Source organism: Leucopleurus acutus, assembly GCF_964270905.1.
Source record: "Leucopleurus acutus genome assembly, chromosome: 8".
In the NCBI taxonomy this organism is placed as follows: Eukaryota; Metazoa; Chordata; class Mammalia; order Artiodactyla; family Delphinidae; genus Leucopleurus; species Leucopleurus acutus.
In genome coordinates this window covers 20,844,426-20,869,394 of record NC_139151.1, presented here as the reverse complement: position 1 = coordinate 20,869,394, position 24,969 = coordinate 20,844,426, and the positions used below count along the sequence as shown (strand labels likewise).

General features: G+C 37.1%; 1 protein-coding gene across 1 annotated transcript; it reads right to left on the bottom strand.

The window, feature by feature from the left end:
* Positions 1–1,171: 1,171 nt before the first annotated feature.
* On the bottom strand, positions 1,172–24,640 carry IL18 (interleukin 18). The gene is made up of 5 exons (XM_082844345.1): positions 24,494–24,640; positions 10,076–10,162; positions 4,965–5,099; positions 4,017–4,150; positions 1,172–1,416 (listed from the first exon to the last, which is right to left on the bottom strand). Exons 2-5 carry the CDS (start codon positions 10,152–10,154, stop codon positions 1,195–1,197), a joined length of 570 nt encoding a protein of 189 aa, XP_082700471.1. The 5' UTR covers positions 10,155–10,162; positions 24,494–24,640; the 3' UTR covers positions 1,172–1,194.
* Between the last annotated feature and the right edge of the window lie 329 nt (positions 24,641–24,969).

The following is a 24,969-nucleotide window of genomic DNA, read 5'->3' as shown; positions in this document are numbered from 1 at the left end:
TTCTCTTCCAAATTTGTTGAGAATTTTTATTATGAACTAGGTTTTGTTAAGTGCTTTTTCTGCATTTATTGAGATGATTGTGGGTTTTTATCCTTTATTCTATTAATATGGTATATGACATTAATTGATTTTAGAATATTAAACCATCTTTGCATTCCTGGATTGAATGGTACTTGATCAGAGTGTATAATCCTTTTTATATGTTGCTGGATTCAGGAGAAATCTGACTTTTAAAGATATCCTGACTTTGGAAGAAATGCAAAAATTAGTCAAGTGGGGCTTCCCTGGTGGCGCAGTGGTTGAGAGTCCGCCTGCCGATGCAGGGGACACGGGTTCGTGCCCCGGTCCGGGAAGATTCCACGTGCCGCACGTGCGCGGAGAGGCTAGGCCCGTGAGCCATGGCCACTGAGCCTGCGCGTCCGGAGCCTGTGCTCCGCAACAGGAGAGGCCACAACAGTGAGAGGCCCGCATACCAGAAAAAAAAAAAAAATTAGTCAAGTGAAGTGGTCTCTTTATAAAATCTTTAAGGTTTTAAAAAAAAATTTCCAGTAACTATGATACCTTTTATTCATAACTTGAGTCAAAGCATTAATTCTTGAACTGAAATACTCTTCCTTGTTTATTCCCTCACACAAATGCTTATGTAATTTTGCTTTACACATAATCTTTCTCTGCAACTTTATAGTAATTGAAAGCAATTTCCAGAAAGTCATATGATTTCTCACAACATCTCTGTGAAGTATATTTGGAGAGAGGTTGGAATAGTTTTTCAAACAAAAAGGCAAAGCATGAGGTAATAGATTAAGACTACATGGTGAATCACTGTTTATAGCTTGAAATCTTTAAGGATTTAATTATTTTCTTAAAAACTACAAATTCAAATATCAGTTTTATTCATCATTAGGACCAATAACCCAAAATATTCAAAACACTTCTATTGAATATAATCTATTTTCCATTAACACTGTAGAATGTGTTTTCAAACTACGCATTCTTTTTACATTATACAAATATTGTATTCACCTGGATAGGAGGAAGTCCATTCAATTTCATGAAAGCTTATTATTCATTTCTCAGTAGTATTTTTTGAGATCAGTATTCATTTTATTTCATCATTATAATTGTAGGTTCGAACTCTTATAACCCTTTTGAAACACAAAAACTCAGAAAGTTCAAATTATGCAATTTTAATATCTAGTTCTTGTTTTGAACAGTGAACATTACAGATTTATCTCCATTTTCATCCTTTTTTTTCAAAATGAGTTTGAAAAGGTCATTCTCTTTTTTACAGGCTAGAAAGTATCCTTTGTACAATGAAGACTCAAACTGTATCTTATCATCATGTCCTGGAACACTTCTCTGAAAGAATATGATGTCATTTCCTTCATCATCAATATTATCAGGAGGACTCATTTCCTATAGAGAAAAAAAATTACTTAATTTTTTTTAGGTCATGACCAATATGAATATGTGCAGTTTATTTTGAAATATATTACTACACAGAACTAAAGAGGTTTATATTCTCAAGAGTTAAGAAAAAAAATCTCTGATTATAGGAATACTGATCTCCTTTCCCTCTTAATTTCTAACCTCCCATTCTTCTTGTCCACTTTGGCTTATAACACTATGGAATGCACATTCAGGTCCAGGCCTCTAGTTTTTCCCAATATACCCATCAGATGATTTCCTTCTCTCCTCTCCCATTAAGTGGAGTTCATATTTGCTTAAGATGAAGTAGAGTTCCAGCAAAGACCACAACCTTTTTAGGCTAATATCAGTTCCTGTCTTCTCCAGCCATTCACAGCTAAAGACATTGATGACCTCCACCCATAGGCCTAGGGTAGCTCCAGTTTGTGAACCAACAGTGAGAGAGGCAGGAAGTGGCAGTAGTCTCAGCTGCTTCCTTCAGTGGAGCCTAGAACCGAAACTGGCTATAAATAGACCCATTATTTGTTCTAGGGCTTAGTTAGCAGCTTTTGGTGCTTCCCTGCCAAGCATTCCAGTTCCATAGTAGTCCTGAGTTTCTATCCTGAAAGTAGTCTGTCTCTTGGCTGGACCTTGCCCTGGGAGGCCAGATGGTGATTCCTATATCTCAGCTGCGGAGTAGGGATTTCCTAAGAATGGCTAGATCACTTGAAACTATAATCCGGCTGGTCACCTAACTGACAGTACTGCGGGCACTTTTCCTATTTTTGCATCATGCCTACTTTCAGGATGGACTAGAAATGTGAGGACCACCTCAGGTTCTTTCCATGTTAATCCCAGAACCAGCAGAAAATTTGAACTTAATTTTGACCCTCTGGAAGCAAAGATCTTCATGATCCTAAGGACTGACAGAGAGACCTTCAGACCCAAAATAGCATCCCAGCATCCTCCTTAGATGCCTGAAAGAACCTGTTTTTTTCCCCAAACTTCTCAATCAATTATGGAATTTATAGCCATAACTCTTGACCTTTGTCCTTTATCAATAAGTGTGAGTCTTGAATTAATGAGAGGATTAATTAGTTCTCCCTAATTATAATTAGAATTAATTAATAACAGAATTAATTAATTCTATTATTTGCCAAGCACTTTTTCCATCTTCTTGACACTCTCCCCAGTCTCTCAATAAGAATCTACTTATATATAGATCAGGCTTTTCCCAGTTTCTGACTCTGTCTCTGCAGCTGAATTAGTTTTCCTCTATCCCACATGGCTTCAGCTTGGCCATCTCCCTCTTTCCCTTCTGATTTTGTTGCTAAGAAACAACATGCTTAATCCTCTCCACCTTGCCTGTCCACCTCCAGGCTTCTAACGTCATTACAATAACTGAGCTTCCTACCTGTCAGGTCAGGGAGCAGGGACTCCAAATTGTCACCTGAAGAGGTGGTACTCTGCTTGGAAGGGGATGGCTAAGGGATTTGTTTGGAGGCTCTATTTGTTACAGATACACTAATCTTATCTGCATTACATTTTAGAGTGGCTTTTTCCTCCCTCCCAAGTTGCCCCTTGGCATGTCTACGAAAGTCATACTCTAACTTTCAGTGGGAACTGGGTGATCTTTATTGCGTTTCTTTATTGGCAAATCCCCACTCAGAAAGCCTTCAAGACATGGGATTCACCTTTGAAACACTGCCAATTTGTGAGCATACCCTGCCTGCTTTCATTGGGAGGAAAGTTTTCTGGGTCAACCCATATCTACAGTTAATGGTTGTTTATCTAATAATAATGGAAAAAATAGAGAAAAATAATGATGGAGGATAGAGAAAAAAGCAGTGGTTATATCTGGCTTTGAGATACATTATACCATTGCTTTTACAACAGATCCTATTAATTTTGTTCACTTAGATTAACATTAAAAATAACATACATCAACTGAAAGCTGAAAGTTGTAGCCTAACATAGACTTAGGCTAAGAAGTAGGAACAAAACAATTAGGGATTGGGCTTCCCTGGTGGCGCAGTGGTTGAGAGTCCGCCTGCAAGGGTTCGTGTCCCAGTCCGGGAAGGTCCCACATGCCGCGGAGCAGCTAGGCCCGTGAGCCATTGCCGCAGGGCCTGTGCTCCGCAACGGGAGAGGCAACAGCAGTGAGAGGCCCGCATACCACACACAAAAAAAACAAAAAACAAAAAATTAGGGATTAAAATATTATCATCATAATTTACAAAGTAGAGGGTTTACAGAAGAACGATTAACTTCATTCTGTGTAGCAGGACTTATTCTGGAAAGTCACATGCAGTTCTTAAACATGATAATTTATATATATATTCTGTATTATTATTTATCTATAGATTAATTGTTCAGAAGACCTAGGTTATGAAACAAGTGTTGATCCTCTTCCTCCCTACGGCAGGCTCAGAAAAACCATGATGTTACTACAGTAGGTTAAAGAGCTTGACAGTTTTTAGTAACTGTCTATTTTAATGGTTCTCTACTTCTTGCTATTCTTATTCTAGACAAAATGTTGGACTGGGGATATTTTGGTTTTCTAATTTTGCACATCAGTATAACTAAAACAAATTAAGGCTCAGTCTTACCTTAAAGGAAAGAATTTTGTTCTTACAGGAGAGGGTAAAAATTTTCTTACAGTGCACAGAGATGGTTACTGCCAGACCTCTAGTGAGGCTGTCTTTATACATACATATGATAAATATGGTCTGGGGTGCATTATCTAAAATAAACATTCACAAATGAGAACACTAGTTAGAAGAATTTTTCCAAATAAGCATTTAGGGAAATTAGCCAAAGGATAATCCTTAATAGGACCATTACCAATCCCACACTCTGAGATTCAGCCATGTAGCAGAAGGAGACTTATACACAGTGACACACATATTCTTTAAAACACATTTAAATATGTATTATAATACAAATGCAGCAACTTTTATAGTGTTTTAGAGATATTCTGAATTCTAAAAGATTGTCTTTAGCTTCTAAACGCTAAAGAGAATATTAAAGCTCTATCTGTTAAGGTAAAACTTCAGCATGTTTCAAGAGTGCATCATTCACTTTTTCAACTCTGCCTAAACTCTGTTATTTGAAATTCATTCCTTGGAAGGCACAGTAAAGTTATTCATTTTCTAAGGCACTCTAAATTTCTGGTGGAAGACAGACTTATTAGAAGTGCTTGTATATTTATATTTAATTTTGACTTCTGAAAATGTTACCAGCAATTTCAGCTATAACCAGCAGGTATTAAGGATCCAACTCAATGGAGAGCATATACAGTTAATGCAATTACAGTGAAGGGAAGGTGATCCAAATGTAGGCTCAAAGATCATGACCCCAGCACTATCTTTATTGTATCAGTTTTTCAGCCCAACTAAAAATTATGGATACCCTATAAAGTTTCTTGTAAGTGAAATTACTACTACCATGACTTTTCATGTAAGCATTAGGTCTATCACAGAAAATGTAGTCAGTTAAATGGAATGGGAAGAAGTAGCTTGTCATTTCCATGTTTACAAATGTATATAAAAAAATACCTGAACAGTCAGAATCAGGCATATCCTCAAAGACGGGTTGACTTTCCTGGTTAATGAAGAGAACTTGGTCGTTCAAATTTCGTATGACTGAGAACTTAGGTTCAAGCTTGCCAAAGTAATCTGATTCCAGGTCTTCTACAACACACATGAAATCTCATTTAAAAAATAATCTTTTTTTCCTAAATTTACAAATAAGCATATTATATATCCCAGTTTTCAATAACAATCACTATCTTCTGTTATAGAAGCTAAGGTAAAGTTGCACAGTGTTTTACCCACTTCCAGGGGCATACCTTGATTCTTGTTATCACTCAGAACCACGCTACTTTTGAAATCTTAAGTTCAAATATCCTACTTTTGACCACAATCTCCTATCCTTTTAGTCTTCTTATACTTCACTTCCACTTTACTGAGTCTTCCTGATTCTTACATTTTCTTCCTATCTAACCTCTTCCTGTCTTCCCTTTCTTCTCTATGCAGCCTGGACCTCATGGTTCATCATTTTATCTACACTTTTGCCAGTATCTTAAATCCCAAACTCATTTGCCTTTTACTACAAAACTCTAAACCTGGCTGCTGAGTGCGCTGCTGGTAAACAATCATACAAATGTGCAAATTGGCGCCATAACAAACACATCAATTGTCAATACTTCTTTTCCAGTTCCGCATTCTCTTCCATAGTCCATAGCTTCAATTTCAAGCCTTCTTCATTCTCCTCAGGATCTCTGCGTCATCACCTCTGCTTTCACTTTCAGCAAATGATTTCCTGCTACTCCACTTACAAACTTAACTATGGCATCACCTGTTATTTTCTCTACCCTCTTGTCCCAAGGGACATGTGAAAAAGGTGGATTTTCTGCTACCTAAGGTTCACCCCATTTGTGCTCTGCATGTACTTTCAATTAAACCTTGATTTATCAATTATTCCCTCTCTTCCATCAACTCAGCAATTCTACTTCCTGGATTTTACCCTAAGGAAACATTAGAGAAATGTGTAAGTATTTCTCTACCAGAATGCTTATGGGAACACTTTAATAATAAAAACAAACTGGAAATAACTTAAATGTCCATCGATTGGGAATCGATCAAATAAATTTTGATATGCCCTTACTATGAATTATCATGAATTTAATATAATTGTAATTATTCATTGCCATGGAAAGATGTCCATGTGTATTAAACTAGAAAAAGAAGCTTAGGTATAGTATTTTATATATATATATATATAACATCAAAACGATAGAAATGAATATTTTGGGTTTTTTTCATATTTTAGTTTCTCATTTTCTTATCTTCATTGCCTGAATTATTTATAATAAACAAATTATTTTTATAATCAGAAAAACATAAGGCTTTACATTTTGAGATTTAAAACACCTCCATCAACAGAATCCCACTTTGTAGCTAGTATTGTTTCTCTCCTCCTTTTAACAACCAAGCTTCTGGCAAGAATTGTATGTATCATTTCCTTACTTTCTATTCACCCTTCTACTCATTGCAAGCTTCTCCTCACTGGCTCCATTTCTCCATCAAATTGCTTTCAACGAGATCACCAAACTCCCTGTTGCTAAATGTAATAGATACTTTCTGGCTCTTGGTTTTCAAGGCTACAAAATTCAGCACAGTGCCTATTATCTCTGTCTTGAAATGCTCTCCTGGGATTCTGTGGCATTCTCTGTTTTTCTTCTTCCTCTTTGGTTGCTCTGTTCTTTATTAGCTTCTCTTTCTACTGAATCCTTTAAATGTAGGTATTCCTCAGAGTGTAGTCCTTGGCTTTTACTTCCTCATGCTACACATTTCCTCTGATTTGTCATGTTATTCTTATAGCTTCAGATGTAATTTCTATTGTATGTATGTCTCCTACATCCGTATATCCAGCCCCATATTTTCTCCTGAGTTTAAAACCACATGTCCAAGAATCTATTGGACATCTCCATTAGGATGTTCCACAGATATCATCATTCATCATCAATAAATTCATCATCTATCTTCCTCTTTGCCCTGCAAACCTCTCTACCCTGCTCTTCCTCTTGCGTTTCTTATTGCACTTAATGGTACAAATTGCCTATGTGAAAAAACATAGGCATCATCTTTTCTGTCTTTCTTTCCATCCCCTTCCAAATCCATGTCTTGTTGATTCTTCCAAGTTTTCCTAAAATCCATTCACAGCTCTTCAATGGCACCCCACTGTGCCTACCTTAATTCATGTCGCCATGATTTCTTATAGGGACTATAATAATAGCTTCTTAATTGGCATTCCCCTCCCCTCTTTTTTTGCCCCCACAGCAATTCTTTATACTGAAGCCAGAAGGAATTAAAATTCAATTTTAATTAAAGTTAAAATTCAGAGATACAATCATGTTATCTTTGAATTTTAATGAATGACACTGCCTCCCAGAATAAAGATTATATTTTCCATATTTTCCTTGCAGTTGGTGCCATATGACTAAATTCTAGTCAATGGAGTATGAGTGGATTTGATGTTTACAACTTCTAAATAGAGCTTTTAAAAGGAGTGGGCCTGTCTTCCTCTTATTTTGAACACCTTCTTGCTAGCTGGGATATGGACCCAGGAAGTGTAATGATGATTTTCAAGTATGTAAATGAGTTCAACAACTAGGGATGATGGAATGGAAGAAGACAGAAGAAACTTTAGATTCCAACATCATCAGGCTGCATCCAGCCATACTAATACTGAACTGCCTACTTGGATTCGTATTTGAGAGAAATATTTTCTATCGTATTCAGTTACTGTATTTTTGGATCTCTTTGTTACAGCAAACTAATCTGTATCCTAGATCATACATATTATGCTTAATGAATCACCATTGCCCCAAAGATAAGGTCCAAATTCCATATCTTGGAATAACAGAACCTTCTCGATCTGCACCCTATTTATCATTCTTCTCTCATCATTTTCCTACTCTTACTCTACTCCCATTCTGAATTACTCTTAATTCCTCACACCATGCTTTCTTTCATATCTTGATCTTTGCATGTATTCTTCTCTCTGCATAGAATACCTTCTCTTGGCTAACCCCTGTTTACTCTTCAATTCTGTTCCTCTTTCAAAATGCCCTCCCAGAATCTACTGGACTAAATTAGGTGCCCTTCTATGTGCTCCCATAGCATCTGTGCCTTCATAACACTTAACATACCACATTCCATTTGCCTCCCTAATGTGCCTGCTTCCCCCTATAGGAACTGTGTTTTGCTCACAACTGTATTGTAGGGCCTAACATAGTGCCAGAGATACAGATGCCAATATTTATTGAATCAAATAAATGGGAGTAGGGCAATCTTTAAGAAACATGAGGAGCTATATGACAATAACATTTCAATAAATCTGGAAACGAAACTGGAAGGAATAGTATTTTCAAAAGTTCCTGTTGTATATTTCCAGTCCAGTAAGGATCATCTTAAGAATGGAGAAAGTGCTTTTTAAGGAAAAGTATGAAAAACTAATGACCTTTAATAATCTGGGGGTCCGTAAGAGCAGCGGTCCCCAACCTTTTTCGCACCAGGGACCGGTTTCTGGAAGACAATTTTTCCATGTACTGGGGCCGTGGTTTGGGTGGCGGGATGGTTCGGGCGGTAATGCGAGTGATAGAGAGCAGCAGGTGATGCTTCGCTCCCTCACCCCCTGCTCACCTCCTGCTGTGCGGCTGGGTTCCTAACAGGCCGCGGACCGGTACTGGTACTGGTCCACGGCCCAGGGGTTGGGGACCCCTGCGTTAGAGGATCATAGGCTTTATACACGTATGATCCTCCCTGAATGCCAACAGGACAAGGAATGGGTACGTCTGCTTAGGAAGACAATGACTCAACCTAATAGGTCTGTTTGCTCTACTTTCCCCCATCTTCTCTACTTCCAGAATTCTCCGAACCCTGGGAGCCTCCCAGGCTTCTTTTCAGAGCACTTCTGAGAGGGAAGGTTGAAGAAGGAAGATGTTCCTGATTTTGGACAACAATTCTCATGCTTCAACCCCTTTTCCTATGTACTCCAGAGAATCCATGACTTTCTGCTAATCTCAGGATCTATGTAACAGGCAAGGTCTATTTTGTAGATTCTAATAGCTGAGAATTTCCTAAGATGTAGAGAAGCGTATTTTATTAGAAATTCCCTTATAGTCATCTTTATTCCAAGGCAGTGCTACTGAGTCCACATTCCTTTGAGGGAATATTAGCTTCTCAAATAGATTGGTACCAGTTTTTCAGCTGAGAATGGTGATATGGATGTGCTGGTGGGACGCTTACTCAAGTAGCTATTTATTTTTACAAAGAAAGAGAAATAAATTTATACTTTACCATCACTTTCAGCTAAAGGGGAAAAAAGAGAAACAAAATATGTTAAATTCTATATTTCTACTCAATTTCCTCTCACCCTTCTCTTTTATTACTCTTTTCTGCCCCTCTGCATTCTTTAACCCCTGTCTTACTGGTGATGGCTTTTATTGGCCCCATAAAAATATAATATAATCATCCAAAAGGTCCCATAAAATGAAGCTAATTAGACTTAGTGTGATCTCAGGTATGTTAGATATAAAACCTAAATCTAGGGTTTATAAATTGAAAATTGTAGCCAAAAAGAAATTTTATAAAGTGATAGATTTTACTCTTAAATGTATTGCTTCAATGGAAAGTCACCTAAGAACTTTCTATAAAGCTTTCAAATGAAACTAAACTGCCCAAGGAAGTTTAATCATAAGAATCTGTTTTTATTTGTCAAATGTATTTACATAAAATGGTATAACTCACAGAACTCTAGATTTCAGATATGTATCTCTTACATAATTTGCCAGGTTGCTTTGGGAAATCGTATATCCAATTTTCTGGGATTTTCATGACGTGCACCTGCAGCCACCTTGTGAGTAGGCTACTACTAACTAAGTGCCAGGACATGTGGCAGGACAAGGTGCTGGGACCTTGGATATGTTATGCTTAATTTCTAGAGATCCAGTATTTTTTTTTTTTCAAGAGAAGTGTGTCATTAGTGTTACAATGGAATCTGGTGACAAAAAACAAGTCACTTAATAGTTCACCTTACAACATCTTTTCTAGTTGAATACATTTATCTAAACCCTGTATTTGGCCTACGGTTTTGAACTTACCTACAAAGTAAAGTGTATTGTTAATAAATTTCATTTCCACAAAGCTGATGCAATTGTCTTCTACTGGTTCAGCAGCCATCTTTATTCCTAATGAAAGCAAAGAGTCATCTGTTAAAAGGTAGTGATTGTTCCTTTTACACAAAAGGAATCTTTTACCACTTATTGCCTTGTTCTACTTCCAATTTCAGAAATCCAGCATGCTGACGAACACTCTGGACATTTAATAAATGCCAGGAATCTTCAGTTTATGAATGTACAAGTTCAAATGTTCTTTCGCAAACCATTAGATATTCGGAATCTAGAAAGCATTTTCTCATTAAACAATGTTATAAAGGGTGGATGTGTGGTCCGTTATTGAACTGAATTATTGTTCCAGTATTTTGGTGGAAATATACATATATTATCAGAATAAATACAGGATGCCAGAAACACACCTAATCCTGTCCTTTAACTAGGGGCTGGTTCTATCTCTGTCTTACAACCAATGGGATCCTGTGAGTGAGAGACTGCAGATTGTGACTTTATTGTCAAAGTGCTAAAGGTGAGGCAATGATAAAAAATGGTGTTTCTACCTGGGAGTGGGGGCTAGGTGGGAGGAGGCTGAAGGGCTCTGGCATCTGATGGCTCTCTTTCTCTCTGAGCAACAGCAGCTTTTGATCTGGAGTCTGGACTATACTATGCTTTTTGCACAAGGAATACATGAATACAATCTTCCTGTAAAACATCAAATAATATAGGATTTGAAAATGTTAAAAATTCTTTTTGCTCTTTTCCTTTGTGCCACCCCACCCAACCCCACTCCAGTATGGTGTATATCCTTCTAGATCTTTGTTTATGGAGCAGGGGTTCTAAATCTGGGAAATCTGTGAACTTGGATGGGGAAAAAATTACACAATTATTTTCACCAACTTCTAACTGAAATTTAACAGTTCCTTCCATTATGGTGTAGGAAACAAACCACAGTATTATTCACAGTACCTGTGACTATCATTAATAGACATACATATTTCTTACTGTATTGTAATTGTTGCAGAGATCTTGAAATATGGTTTAAACTCATTTCTACTTTGAAATATATGGAAGTTATTAGTCCCAACAGGACATCTTGTTGTTAATGTGTTAATAAAGATGCACATATATACCTTATGAAAATTTGTTAAAAATTTTTTGATAACCCTTTAATTACAAAGGGTTTCCTTTCTCATTCTAAATATTTAATTTTATGCATATAAAAGCATGATTCTGAGAAGGGGTCCACAGACTTCACCTGATTGTCCATGAGGGTCCATGCCACAGAAATGATTAAGAAATTCTCCCCTAGAGTTCAGAAGTCCCTTGGTTTCCTGAGGACAGTTTTATGGTTGGTGCTCCAAGGAAGGTGGTTGGGTCACAGTTGTCAATTGGTATATATGGGGGTGTTCATACGTCTATACTTAGAGGTTGAGAAATGACTCAAATTTTTTCTAGCATAGTTTGCTGAGGTCACACATATACAGAGGAAGCAGGAAATTAATACCCAGTAGAAAACACTTAATCCAAATTAAGCTAACACAAAATAAACGCTAGTTGATGGCTATTTTTTGTTTTGTTTTGTTTTACTTTTTATTATGGAAAATTTGTATGCATTGTGAAATGATCACCACAATAAATCTAGTTACCATCTGTCACTGTACAGTTACAAAAATCTTTTTTTTTATTGTGATGAGAACTTCTAAGACAACTTATTAGTAACTTTCAAATTTGCAATACAATATTATTGACTATAGTCTACACGCTGTACTTTACATCCCATAACTTATTTATTTTATAACTTGAAGTTTGTACCTCTTGATCCCCTTTACTCATTTTGCCCACCCCCTCCCCCTCCCCTCTGTTCACCACTAATCTGTTTTCTATGAGCTTTATTTTATTTTGTTTGTTCATTTGTTTTTTTTTTTAGATTCCACATATAAGTGAAATCATGTAGTATTTATCTCTCTGTCTGATTTATTTCACTTAGCATAATGCTCTCAAGGTGTATTCATGTTGTTGCAAGATTTCATTATTTTTATGAATGGTAGTCCATTATATATACCATATCTTCTTTATCCATTCATCCATTGATGGACACTTACATTGTTTCCATATTTTGGCTATTGCGAATAATCCTGCAATGAACACAGGGGTGAATATATCTTTTTGAATTAGTGTTTTTTGTTTTCTTCAGATAAATAAGCAGAAGAAGAATTGCTGGATCATATGGTAGTTCTATTTTTAACTTTTTGAGGAGATTCCATACTGTTTTCCACAGTGTCTGCACAAATTTACATTTCCATCAACAGTGCACAAGAGTTCCCTTTATCCCACATCTTCGCCAACACTTGTCATTTCTTGTTCTTTTGATAATAGCCATTCTGACAGATGTGAGATGATAAGTCGTTGTGGTTTTGATTTGCATTTCTCTGATGGTTAGTGATGTTGAGCATCTTTTTTATGTACATGTTGGCTATCTGTATGTCTTTTTTGGAAAAATGTCTATTCAGATCTTCTGACAATTTTAAAAGATATTTTTTATAAAATTATTTATTTATTTATTTTTGGCTGCGTTGGGTCTTCGTTGCTGCACGTGGGCTTTCTCTAGTTGTGGCGAGTGGGGGCTATGGGCTTCTCATAGCAGTGGCTTCTCTTGTTGCGTAGCACGGGCTCTAGGTGCGTGGGCTTCAGTAGTCGTGACACGTGGGATCAGTAGTTGTAGCTCACGGGCTCTAGAGTGCAGGCTCAGTAGCTGTGGTGCATGGGCTTAGTTGCTCTGTGGCATGTGGGATCTTCCCAGACCAGGGCTCGAACCTGTGTCCCCTGCATTGGCAGGGGGATTCTTAACCACTGTGCCATCAGCGAAGCCCCTTCTGACCATTTTTAAGGTCAGGATTTTTGTGGTGGTTGTTATTATTGAGTTGTGTGTGTTCTTTATATATTTTCAATATTAATCCCTTATTGGATATGATTTGCAAATATCTTCTCCCATTCAGTAGGCTGAATTTTTATTTTGTTGATGGCTTCTTCATTGTGCAGAAGCTTTTTTGTTTGATATAGTCTCATTTGTATAGTTTTGCTTTGGTTGCCATTGCCTTTGGAATCAGAGCCAAAAATATATATATATTGCTAGACTGATGTAAAGGAAATATCTGCCTATGTTTTCTTCTAGGAGTTTTATGGTTTCTGGTCTTACATTCAAGTCTTTAATCCACTTTGAGTTAATTTTTCTGTATGGTGTAAAATAGTTGGTCAGTTTCATTCTTCTACATGTGGCTGTCCAGTTTTCCCAATACAATTTATTGAAGAGACTGTCTTTTCCCATTGTATATTCTTGCCTCCTTTTTCATAGATTAATTGGTCATATATGTGTGGGTTTATTTCTGGGCTCTCTGTTTTGTTCCATTGATCTATGTGTTTGTTTTTGTGCTAATACCACACTGTTTTGATTAATATAGCTTTGCAATATAGTTTGAAATCAGGGCGTGTAATGCCTCCAAGTTTGTTCTTCTTTCTCAAGATTGCTTTGGTTATTTGGAATCTTTTGTGGTTCCATACAAATTTTAGGATTTATTGTTCTATGTCTGTGAAAAATGCCATTGAAATTTTGATAGGGATTGCATTGAATATGTATATTGGTTTGGGTAATATGGACATTTTAATCATATTAATTCTTCCAATTTGTGAGCATGGAATATATTTCTATTTATTTGTGTCTTCTTCAGTTTCTTTCATCAATGTCTTATAGTTTTCAGCATACAGATCTTTCACCTCCTTGGTTAAATTTATTCCTAGATATTGTATTCTTTTTGATGCAATTGTAAATGGGATTGTTTTATTAATTTCTCTTTCTTATACTTTGTTGTTAGTGTATAAAAATGCAACAGATGTTTGTATATTGATATTGTACTCTGCAGTTTTACTGTATTCATTTATTCTAACAGTTTTTTTTTTTTTTTGGAGTCGTAGGGTTTTCTATATATAAAATCATGTTTTCTGCAAATAGTGATAGTTCTACTTCTTCCTTTCCAATTTGGATGTCTTTTATTTCTTTTTCCTAATGAATTGCCCTAGTTAGGAATTCCCATACTGCGTTGAATAAAACTGGCAATAGGCGGTATTCTTGTCGTGTTCCTGATCTTAAACAAAAAGCTTTCAGCTTTTTGCTGTTGACTATGATGTTAGCTGTGGGCTTGTCATATATGGCCTTTATTATGTTGAGGTACACTCTCTCTATACCCACTTTGTTGAGGGTTTTTATTATGAATGGTTGTTGAATTTTGTCAAAGACTTTTGCATTTATTGAGATGATCATATGATTTTTATCCTTTATTTTGTTAATCTAGTGTATCACATTGACTTGTGGATGTTGAATCATCTTTGCATTCCTGGAATAAATCCCACTTGATCATGGTGTATGATCCTGCTAACGTATTGTTGAATTCAGTTTACTAATATTTTGTTGAGGACTTTTCATCTATATTCATGAGGGATGTTAGTCTGTAATTTTCTTTTTTTGTGGTTTCCTTGTCTGATTTTGGTATCAAGGTAATGCTAGCCTTGTAAAATGAGTTTGGGAGCATTCACTTCTCTTCAGTTTTTTGGAAGAGTTTGAAAAGGATTGGTATTAATCTTTGAATGTTTGGTAGAATTCATTAGTGAAGACTTCTGTCCTGGACATTTTTTGTTGGAAGTTTTTTGATAACTGATTCAATTCAGTCTTGGAAGACTGTGTGTTTCCAGAAATTATCCATTTCTTTTAGGTTGTCTGATTAGTTGCTGTATAATTGTTTATAGTAGTTTTTTATGATACTTTGTATTTCTTTGTATCAGTTGTAATTTCTCCTCCTTCATTTATGATCTTTTTTGTTTGAGCTCTTTGTCTTTTCCTCTTGTCTACTTAAAGGTTTGTCAATTTTGTTTATCTTTTCAAAGAACCAGATCCTAGCTTCCTTGATCTTTTCTATTGTCATTTTAGTTTGTATTTCATTTGTTTCTGCTCTGATTTTTATTATTTCCTTCCTTTTACTGACTTTGGGATTAATGTGTTATTTTTAAATTTCCTTTAGGTATAAAGTTAGATTGTTTACTTGAGATTTTTCTTGTTCCTTGAGGTAGGCCTGTGTCACTATAAACTTCCCTCTTAGAACTGCTTTTGTGAATCCCATAAGTTTTGGCATGTTAATTTTCCATTTTCACTTGTCTCAAGATAATTTTTTAATTTCTCTTTTGATTTGTTCATTGACCCATTGGTTGTTCAGTAGAATGTTGTTTAATCTCCACATATTTGTGATCTTTCCAGTTTTCTTAGTAATTGATTTCTAGTTTCAAATCATTGTAGTGAGAAAAGATGCTTGATATGATTTTCATTTTAAATTGATGAGACTTTTTTTGTGGCCTAACATATTGTCTGTCTTGGAGAATGTTCCACATGAACTTCAGTGCACTTGAGAAGAATGTGTATTCTGTTGCTTTTGGCTGGAATGTTCTGTATATATCTATTAAGTCTATTGGACTAATGTGTCATTTAAAGCTGATGTTTCCTTATTGATTTTCTGTGTGGATGACCTATCCATTGATGTAAGTGAGATATTAAAATCCCCTACTCTTACTGCTTTACTGTTAATTTCTCCCTTTAAGACCATTAATATATGATTTATATATTTAGGTGCTCCTATTTTGGGTGCATAGATCTTTATAAATGTTATATCTTCTTGCTGGGTTGACCACTTTATCATTGTGTAATGACCATCCTTGTCTTTTATTACAGTCTTTGTTTTAAAGTCTATTTTGTCTGATACAAATATAGCTACTCCAGCTTTCTTTTGGTTTCCATTTTCATGAAATATCTTTTTCCATCCCTTCACTTTTAATCTGTATGTGTACTTACATCTGAAATGAGCCTCTTGTAGGCAGCATATAGATGGTTCTTATATTTTTATCCATTCAGCCACTCTCTGTCTTTGATTGGAGAATTTAGTTCCTTTACATTTAAAGTAATTATTGATAGTTATGTACTTGTTGCCATTTTGTTAATAGTTTTCATTTCTCTTTTTTTTATCATTCCTCTTTGTTTCTTCTTTTCTCTCTTCCCTTATTGTTTGATTACTTTCTATAGTGTTATGCTTAGATTCCTTTCTCATTTTTTCGGTATGTATCTACTATAGGTTTTTGCTTGGTGGTTACCATGAGGGTCACATGTAACAGTTTATATATAAAAGAGTATATCTTAAGTTGATAAGAAGTCAAGACTGAATGCATTATAAAATTACATTTTTACTTCCTCCCCAAACATTTTATGTTTTGATGTCATATTTTACATCTTTTTACTTTCTGTATCCCTTAACTAGTTATTGTGTAGTTATTTTTTATTACTTTTGTCTTTTAATCTTTATACTAATGTTATTAATCCACTACCTTTATTATATATTTACCTTTATCAGTGAGATTTTTACTTTCATATGTTTCTTGTTCCTAATTAGTGCACTTTCTTTTCAGCTTAAAAAAGTCCCTTTAACATTTCTTGTAAGGCTGGTTTAGTGGGGATGACCTCCTTTAGCTTTTGTTTGTTTGCAAAGCGCTTTATCTTTTTTCCAATTCTGAATGATAGCCTTTCCAGGTAGAGTATTCTTGGTTGGAAGTTTCTTTCTTTCAGCACTTTGAATATATCATGCCACTCTTTTCCAGCCTGCAAAGATTCTGCTGAGAAATCTGCTGATACTCTTATGGGGCTTCTTTGGATATCACAAATTGTTTTTCTCTTGCTGCTTTCAAGATTCTCTCTTTAATTTTTGATATTTTAATTATAATGTGTCTTGGTGTCTTTCGATTCATCTTTTTTTGGAACTCCCTGGACTTCCCGGATCTGGATGTCTGATTCATTCCCCAGGTTAGGGAAGTTTTCAGCTATTATTTCTTCAAGCAAGTTTTCTGCCCCCTTTTCTCTCTTCTCCTTATGGGAACCCAGTAATGTGAATGCAATTCTGCTTGATGTTTGTCCCATTGGTCCCTTAAGCTATCTTCACTTTTTAAAATTTGTTTTTCTTTTGCTGTGTTTGGGTGAGTTCCACTGCCTTGTATTCCAGATCACTGATTCTTTCTTTGCTTCATCTAGTCTGCTGTTGAACCCCTCTAGTGTATTTTTCAGTTCAGTTGTTGTATTCTTCAGCTCTGTGACTTCTGTTTGGTACTTTCTTATTTATCCTATCTCTTTGTTGAAGTTCTTACTGTGTTCATCCATTCTTCTCCTGAGTTCAATGAGCATCTTTATGAACGTTATTTTAAAATCTTTATCAGGTAAATTAGTTATCTCCTTTTCATTAAGATTTTCTTCTGGAGTTTTATCTTATTAATTCTGTTGGAACATAATCTTCTCATTCCTCATTTTCCTGGACCTTCTGTGTTTGTTTTTATGTATTAGGCAAAACAGCTATCTCTCCTAGTCTGGAAGGAATGGCCTTGTATAGAGATGAACCTTACTGTTTAACCTTGCCCTAGTTCTTGGTTGTCACTCAACCTTTGTGATTGTCTATGCAGCCTGATTTATTCTTGATAGGTCCCAAGTGCTGAGGGTGTGCCAAGACCTGTGAGTATTCCAGAGGGGGAGACGTCAGTCAGCACCTAGTTTCAGGCTGATTAGAAGCCAGACCTTCAGGCAGCAGCTTTTAATATATGCAAATATATATTGCCCTGTGGGACTGCAATTGTAAACTCTGCTAGCCTCCAGACCTGGCCATCTGAAGGTGTCTCTTTGACTACAGTTGCAAAAATCGGGGCTCCAGTAGAGTGTGTGAGCTCTTTTCTGGTAGGTGCTGGTGAACTGTAGCAAAGGCAAAAGAGAGTGCAGAGATGGTTCCCCCAGCCTGTGTTCCTTGAGAGCACTTCTATAGCCTCTAGATGAGTGGTAAACCTGAAGTGTGTCCTTCAGGCTGAAGCCCCAGGACAAGTCATCAGTCATTTTTCACAGGGAGACTGGAGGTACAGTCTGCTGTCTGTGCAGTACCCTGAGGGTGGTAGCCTTCAGAGAACTCCTGATTGTTTCAGATTCATGGGACCCAGAAACGCAATCCCTCCAGCCACCAGAGCTAGGGGCTGGAGGAGCATCCCTCATGTGGGCTGTGCACACATGCCTCACCTTGGCAGGGCCACAAGAGCAGTGTGGGGGTGTGGTGTACCCAGTGGTGTTAGCAGGTTAAAGGTAGAGTGCAAAGATAGCACCCACCAGTGCCAGTGCTAGCAAGATAGAGGGGAAATGCAAAAATAGCATCTGCCAGTGCCTCCATCCAGGTGGAAAGAGTCCCAAAACGCTCCTGCATCTCCCTCAGATGCTTTAAGATTAGCAAACGAATCTCCTTCACATATGGTGCTTTTCAGACTGCTACTTTTGTGATGGGTCCTGTAGTGAGTGAGTCAGCACACAAGCCCTTTAAGAGTGGAATCTCTGTTTCCTACAGCCTTTTGGTTCTCCTGGATGTAAACTCTATTGATTTTCAAAGCCAGATGTATTGGGGGCTCATCTCTTTGGTGCGGTTCCCAAGTTCCCTGATGTGGGGCACTGATCTCTTGCTCCTCAAGTAGTAGCTCTGTTTTGTGATATCAATCCTGATTGTGGGTTGCTGCACCATAGGTATGTTTTTTGGTGAGACCATGTCTCTCCCTCTCCTACCCATCTAGATGTGGCTTTTTTTTTTTTTTTTGGAGGAGATTTCAGCTAGTTTTTAGGTCTTTTTCAGAGGGAATGATCCATATGTAGCTGTAGATCTGCTGTCTGTGGCAAGAGGTAAGTTCCAGATCTTCTGAGGGCACCATCTTGAACCAACTCTCTATTTGGTGGCTATTTAACAGTTTTATCTAGATTCAGTTCATATATAATATATAAGCATATATATATATATATATATATACACACACACACACACATATGTATGGTTTTTAATTTATTTAAAATTTTTTTTATATTTTAATTTAAACAATATCTATAGAGAACCCTGTGTAGAGAACCACAGGCTTCTCTATATATATTGTTTAAATAAAAAAACAAAAGAGAGAAAGAATGAGCTTTTGGAATATCTAAGTGCCTTGATGAAAGGGCATCATGGCAGGGGTGGGGGTGGGGATATTGAAAATAAATGGCTGAGATTCCCAAAGAAAAATTACACCTTCTTGACAATTTCATCAAAATCTGGCCTCAAATATTTTAACATGGTTTGTTAGCACATTCTTTATTATTTTATTATTTTTCCCCTGCTAGAATGTAAGTTCCATAAGAGAAAGAACCTCTGTTACGTTCAGTTTTGTATTCCAAGTACCTAGAATGGTGCCTGGTACATAGCAGACGTCTGATAAATGTTTGCTGAATGAATGAATAAATGAAAAAATATCTAAAATTATAATAGTAATAACTGTTAAAAAATAATACCACAATAAGCTGTTATGTCTCAAGAACTTCTGAGGTATTTAAAGAATAGCTGAGCTTACATTATAATGACATGAAAGCAGCTATTTCTACCAGGTATACAAGACAGTTCCATGTGGCAATATTGTCAACAGTTCACAACTCACTTGGCCTACCAGCTTTGAAATTGTCATTCTAGATAAACTATTTCATTTGGAGCTCACATATTTCATTTTGCCTATAAAGTGAGACTATTATTTTTATATTAAATTAGTTTGATTCTGACTAGTTCAATTCAGATAAAATGTAACTTGCAGTGTAGTTGTTTGCCAAAAGCTTGTAAAGGAGAGTCAGATTATAAAGTCCTTGTTTAAGTAGGCTAAAGAGTTTGAACTTTTTTTCTGAAAGTACTGACTTACTTTCAGTAGGAGAAAGACATGGTCAAACTTATGTTTCAAAAACCTCACTCTGGCAGCAGTGTAAAGAACGGATTTGATGGGATAAAGTTGGGCAGAGGCCAGAAAACAACTGCAGAAGCAATTTTAACAGTTAAGAGTTCATGAGGCTACAAACTAAGGCAGTGGTTGTGGGGATGATTCAAGAGAGCTTAAACAGCAGGATTTTTTAGCTGATTGGTTGTGGGTCAAATGGAAGAAGGGGGAACTGAGGATGACTTCAAAGTTTCTGGCTTGGGCAATTTGTTGAGTGGTTACCTCATTAAGAAAACAGAGGATGAAAGACAGGCTTGAGTGGAAAATAATTCAGTTTTGCAAATCTAAGAGATATCACAGAAGTCAAAAAAAAAAGGAGGGCTTCCCTGGTGGCGCAGTGGTTGAGAGTCTGCCTGCCGATACAGGGGACATGGGTTCGTGCCCTGGTCTGGGAAGATCCCACATGCCCCGTGGAGCGGCTAGGCCCGTGAGCCATGGCCACTGAGCCTGCGCGTCCAGAGCCTGTGCTCCGCAACAGGAGAGGCCACAGCGGTGAGAGGCCCGCGTACCGCAAAAACAAAAACAAACAAACAAACAAACAAAAAAACCCAAAGGAGCGTCAAGAGGAGCTGCTTGGAGTCTGAAGCTGCAGTCCATAATTTAGATACAAGCTTAAACTTGTTCATTGAATTTGTCAATTAGGAAGTTTTGGTATCAGTAGAACAGTTTAGGGAAAGTGGAGGAACGGAAGGCAGGTGGACAAAGATCTAGGACAGAATGGGATGAAAAAGAAAAGTAAAGACAGTGAATATAAACTATTCTTTCAGGAAGTTTAGCTATAAAGAGAGAGGGTGGTGGTTACTGGGGGATATATAACTTGCAAATTTCAATTTCTGGCTCCAGATCCACAGTTCCAACTGTAAGATATACTAATGAATTACTTTCTAAAGTATGTCCAAATAACCTGTCCCAAACTGAAACCTGGGAGTCCTTCTCAACTCTTTTGTCTAACCTTCTCCTGTCTCAAAAATACTGTAGATTATAACTCAGAAATGTGTCTAGAATTTGGTATTTCCTCTCCATCTCCACCAGCACTATTTTAAATCTAGCCCTTGTCACTTCTGGTATTTTCTATTTAATATTTCTCTACTTGGTTTTCTTGCTTTCAGATTCTCACTCACTCCATGCTGTACTCATTTATTTCCCCTGCCAGGCCAGAACTTCCCCTCCCTTTTTTGCCTGCCAAACCCTTCTTCACCCTTTATCCTTTAAGTCACAGGTCAAATATCTCCTCTAGGAAAACTTCCCTGACTCCTCCATTCCTAGCTAATCATTCTCTCCTCAGTGCCCACATTTCCTCCCCACGTTCATGCTTCTAAAATACCTCTTATTACCCTTAACTAAGATTACAAATAGGTGTGCCGACTTCCGTCTGAGTTTCTCTAAGGCAATGAGTTGTCTTGTTTTTTCAATCTTTAACACCTGTAAAGAGCTTATACAGAGTAGGAGTTCAATAAATGTTAAATAAATGTTTGCTATAAGCCTTGTCGCCATGACAACAGAGTGTAAAGGGAATGGCAGAAATTTTTTTCTGTCTTAGAACTTAAACTCCATCTGAAAGCCAGTGAGAAAGGGAAAGAATATGAAGGAAGTCTGAAAACAGATTTTTAAAAATAAAATAATTTCTCTAATATTCTTCCTCTTGTTTCTTTTCCTAGTAGTTTCTTTACTTTCTCTTTTATTTCATGTGAGTGTTTATTTTGAATTCTTTATTTTCTTAGCACTTTTTGTTGGATCTCAATACATCTGTGGTTACAAGTATTGTGTTCCTCTTCCTCTCCTCCCCCCTTATTTTCCTCTTTTCCTTTCTCATCCATGTTCCTTTGCTTTCTTAACTCTAATCTGTGAAAATTATAGTTCCCATTGGATAAAAATGTTTTGACTATTTCATCTAAGATTCTGAGATTATTGACTTGAAAGAAAAAAGAGTTATAAACCACCCCAGATAGATCCTCTCAAGAGTAAGCAGCGATAATTGATTCTTTGCAACAACAAAAAGTTTCAGTTATACAAGCCTTGGAAACTAGCCAGAGGCTAGTGAACAGTAGAAAATCATGATGGAGATTAAACCACATGTGGTCCAATCTTTTCTGGGGCAAGTCATTTAATTCTGAGGGTCTCAGTTTCCTCATTTAGACAAGAGAGAGTTGCATGGTCAATATTTAAGTTTTTTTCCAGCTCCAGCATTCTGTAATTGTAGATTCTAGTTAAGGCTGCAAAGAGAGAACTATTTATATGTGGCAAATGCCCTAGTAGCCACTTCCTCATAATTCTAAAACAACACATATTGATGGAATATTTATTATATAACCAGCTTTGCTAAGCCACTGAGAGTTTAAAAGCATACTATTAGATTAAAAGTAAAAATGTCTTGAACTTGAAAAGCAATAATGATTATGTTTATCTTTGCTCTGGAATTCTCATTCTGTGGAATAGGTATGGGATGAAATGAGGAAGCATGTTACCTAATTAATTCACTAAAATCAGGCAGGTAATCATCTCTACAGCAACAAGATCAAAATCTAAATTTTCAGTTCTGTAAGTCATTTCGTCCTTCAAAATTTTGCCATCTTACGAAGGTAAGTATGTGGGCGTGGTACAAGTGGGGGTGGAAGAAGACTCAGGTAAAAATTTAGGTAAATAGTTAAAGATAAAAGGTGTATATAGGGCTTCCCTGGTGGCGCAGTGGTTGAGGGTCCGCCTGCCGATGCAGGGGACACGGGTTCGTGCCCGGGTCTGCGAGGATCCCGTGCCGCGGAGCGGCTGGGCCCGTTAGCCGTGGCCGCTGGGCCTGCGCGTCCGGAGCCTGTGCTCCGCAGCTGGAGAGGCCACAACGGTGAGAGGCCCGCGTACCGAAAAAAAAAAAAAAAGGTGTATATAATCAACTGCTAAATACAGACTCAAAGCAAGAAGCCAAAATAGAACTGCTGGAATGGCCTTGTGGGAAAAGGAGAATTGAATTTAATCCTGATTGCTTGACTGAATACATGGAGGAGAACATGGAAGAGCATTTATGTGATAATTAACACAAAATTATGGTGGGGGGTGGACTGAAAGGAGCTTTTTTTTTTTTTTTTTTTTTGCGGTACGCGGGCCTCTCGCTGTTGTGGCCTCTCCCGTTGCGGAGCACGGGCTCGGGACGCGCAGGCTCAGCGGCCATGGCTCACGGGCCTAGCCGCTCCGCAGCATGTGGGATCCTCCCGGACGGGGGCACGAAGCCGTGTCCCCTGAATCGGCAGTCAGACTCTCAACCACTGCGCCACCAGGGAAGCCCTGGAGCTATTTTTTTTTACTGTAGTGGAACAATTCTGTTGTCTTGCAGTAAACACAAGGTAGGGTGGGGTTAGAATATGTAGGGCTTGGGAACTCACATAGAAGTGTTTGTATTTAATCTCACAGGCAATAGGAAAGCAGATTACTGAGCTGGCAAGGGTATTATGAAAAAGATTAGACAGGCTATGAAACTATAAGAATTCATGTAAGAATTCATAATATTCATGTAGGGATATTACGGACAGGCCAGATTTAAAAAGATATTTTGAAGAAAGATTTAATAGAACTTGAAATAGCTAGATATAGGCAAAAAGAAGAGTTTAAGAGTATCCTAATTTTTGTTATTTATACTTTCAAATGGAGATATTTACTCAGCCCTTCCTTCATGTGAAATAAAATTCTCCTGGGGAATGCTATAATATTGTCCAACGTAGGCCAGCCTAAGGGTGCTGATGCAGATTCCATCAAGATTATCAAACTTTTGCAATTTTTTTGTTTGCTTTTAAAATAGTTGATTCAGAGTTGAGACTCCCTTTAAATAGAAGCCTATTTATTTTAACACTCTAAAGCAGTGATTCTCAGGGGTTTACGAGGTCAAAGCGATTTTCATAATAATTCTAAGATGTAATTTGTCATTTTCACTCTCATTTTCTCATGAGTGTATAATAAAGTTTACCAGGGGCTACATTTTGAGTGATATTGCATAAACTGAATGCAGAAGCAGATGAGAATGCAGCTGTCTTCTAAGCCAGATATTACAGAGATTTGTAAAAATAAAAACAATGTCACTCTTCATAGTAGTTTTTTTGGAATATATAGTTATCCGTAATTTAAAATGTTATTTATGCTAACATGTTATGTGCTTATTGTTATCTTAAAATAAATTAATAGGTCACTATTTTTTTATATTTCTCAGCTTTAATTTCTAATACAGTAAATGACAGTACTACAGTAAAAAACATAGAGAAACAAAAATTCTTCAGGATCCTCAATAATTTTTAGGAGTATAAAGAGGTCATGAGACCAAAAGGTTTGAGAACATTTCCTCTGAAGTGATACTCTCCAAGGCTGGCTAAAAGAGAGAAAAAGATTTTCCTCTGAATATGCTATGTTCCTTATGTTGTTACTGACTAGTCGTCCATCATAGTGATGTCAGAGAAGTTACCTCTCAATCGCTTTTCTAGCTTATTTATTTACCTCGAATTGCCATGCCTGGGTTTCTAAATAACGAGTAATGATATTTCTTACCTGTGCTCAATAATTTCCTAGGAGAGGACGTTATATGAAAGGTTTGAAGTCCCTTTCTTTTCCCGATAGAAGGCAGCCCTTCAGCAGCCGAAGCAGACAGCCAGGAATGTAGAAAGCTTTGGGTAGCAGAACTCCCCACTGCTTCTCCGGATCCAGCAGCCGTCTGGGGGAGGAGGGTGCCTAGCCCTTTGGAGAAAGGAGGAAGAAGGTGGAGGGAGGAGACTGTTCTGGCACGCCTCAGACCCGCCTTAAACGTGAGCTCTTTCCTAGGGCAATGGAACCTGAAATACAGTGTCAGAGAATACGGGAATATCTTTTAATGTAAAATCATGGTTTTAATGAAATCATTTCTTCTGTTGCAGTTCTGGCCCTTCAAAGCTTGTACCTCTTTCCGAAATACATCCAAGCACTTAAAAAAAAAGCACCTGCTTGGTCAATTAGAAGCATCTTTTCTTGCATTAATCTTTTTCTTTTGA

Bases quoted from the DNA above. Each gene is read 5' to 3' on its own strand.
- IL18 (XM_082844345.1), bottom strand. From the start codon at position 10,154: ATGGCTGCTGAACCAGTAGAAGACAATTGCATCAGCTTTGTGGAAATG. The intron at 4,151-4,964 runs GTATTTTTTTAT...TGTTTATTTTAG, and splicing joins GCCTGATTCTGACTGTTCAG to ATAATGCACCCCAGACCATA. The intron at 1,417-4,016 runs GTAAGACTGAGC...TTTTCTCTATAG, and splicing joins ACAAAATTCTTTCCTTTAAG to GAAATGAGTCCTCCTGATAA.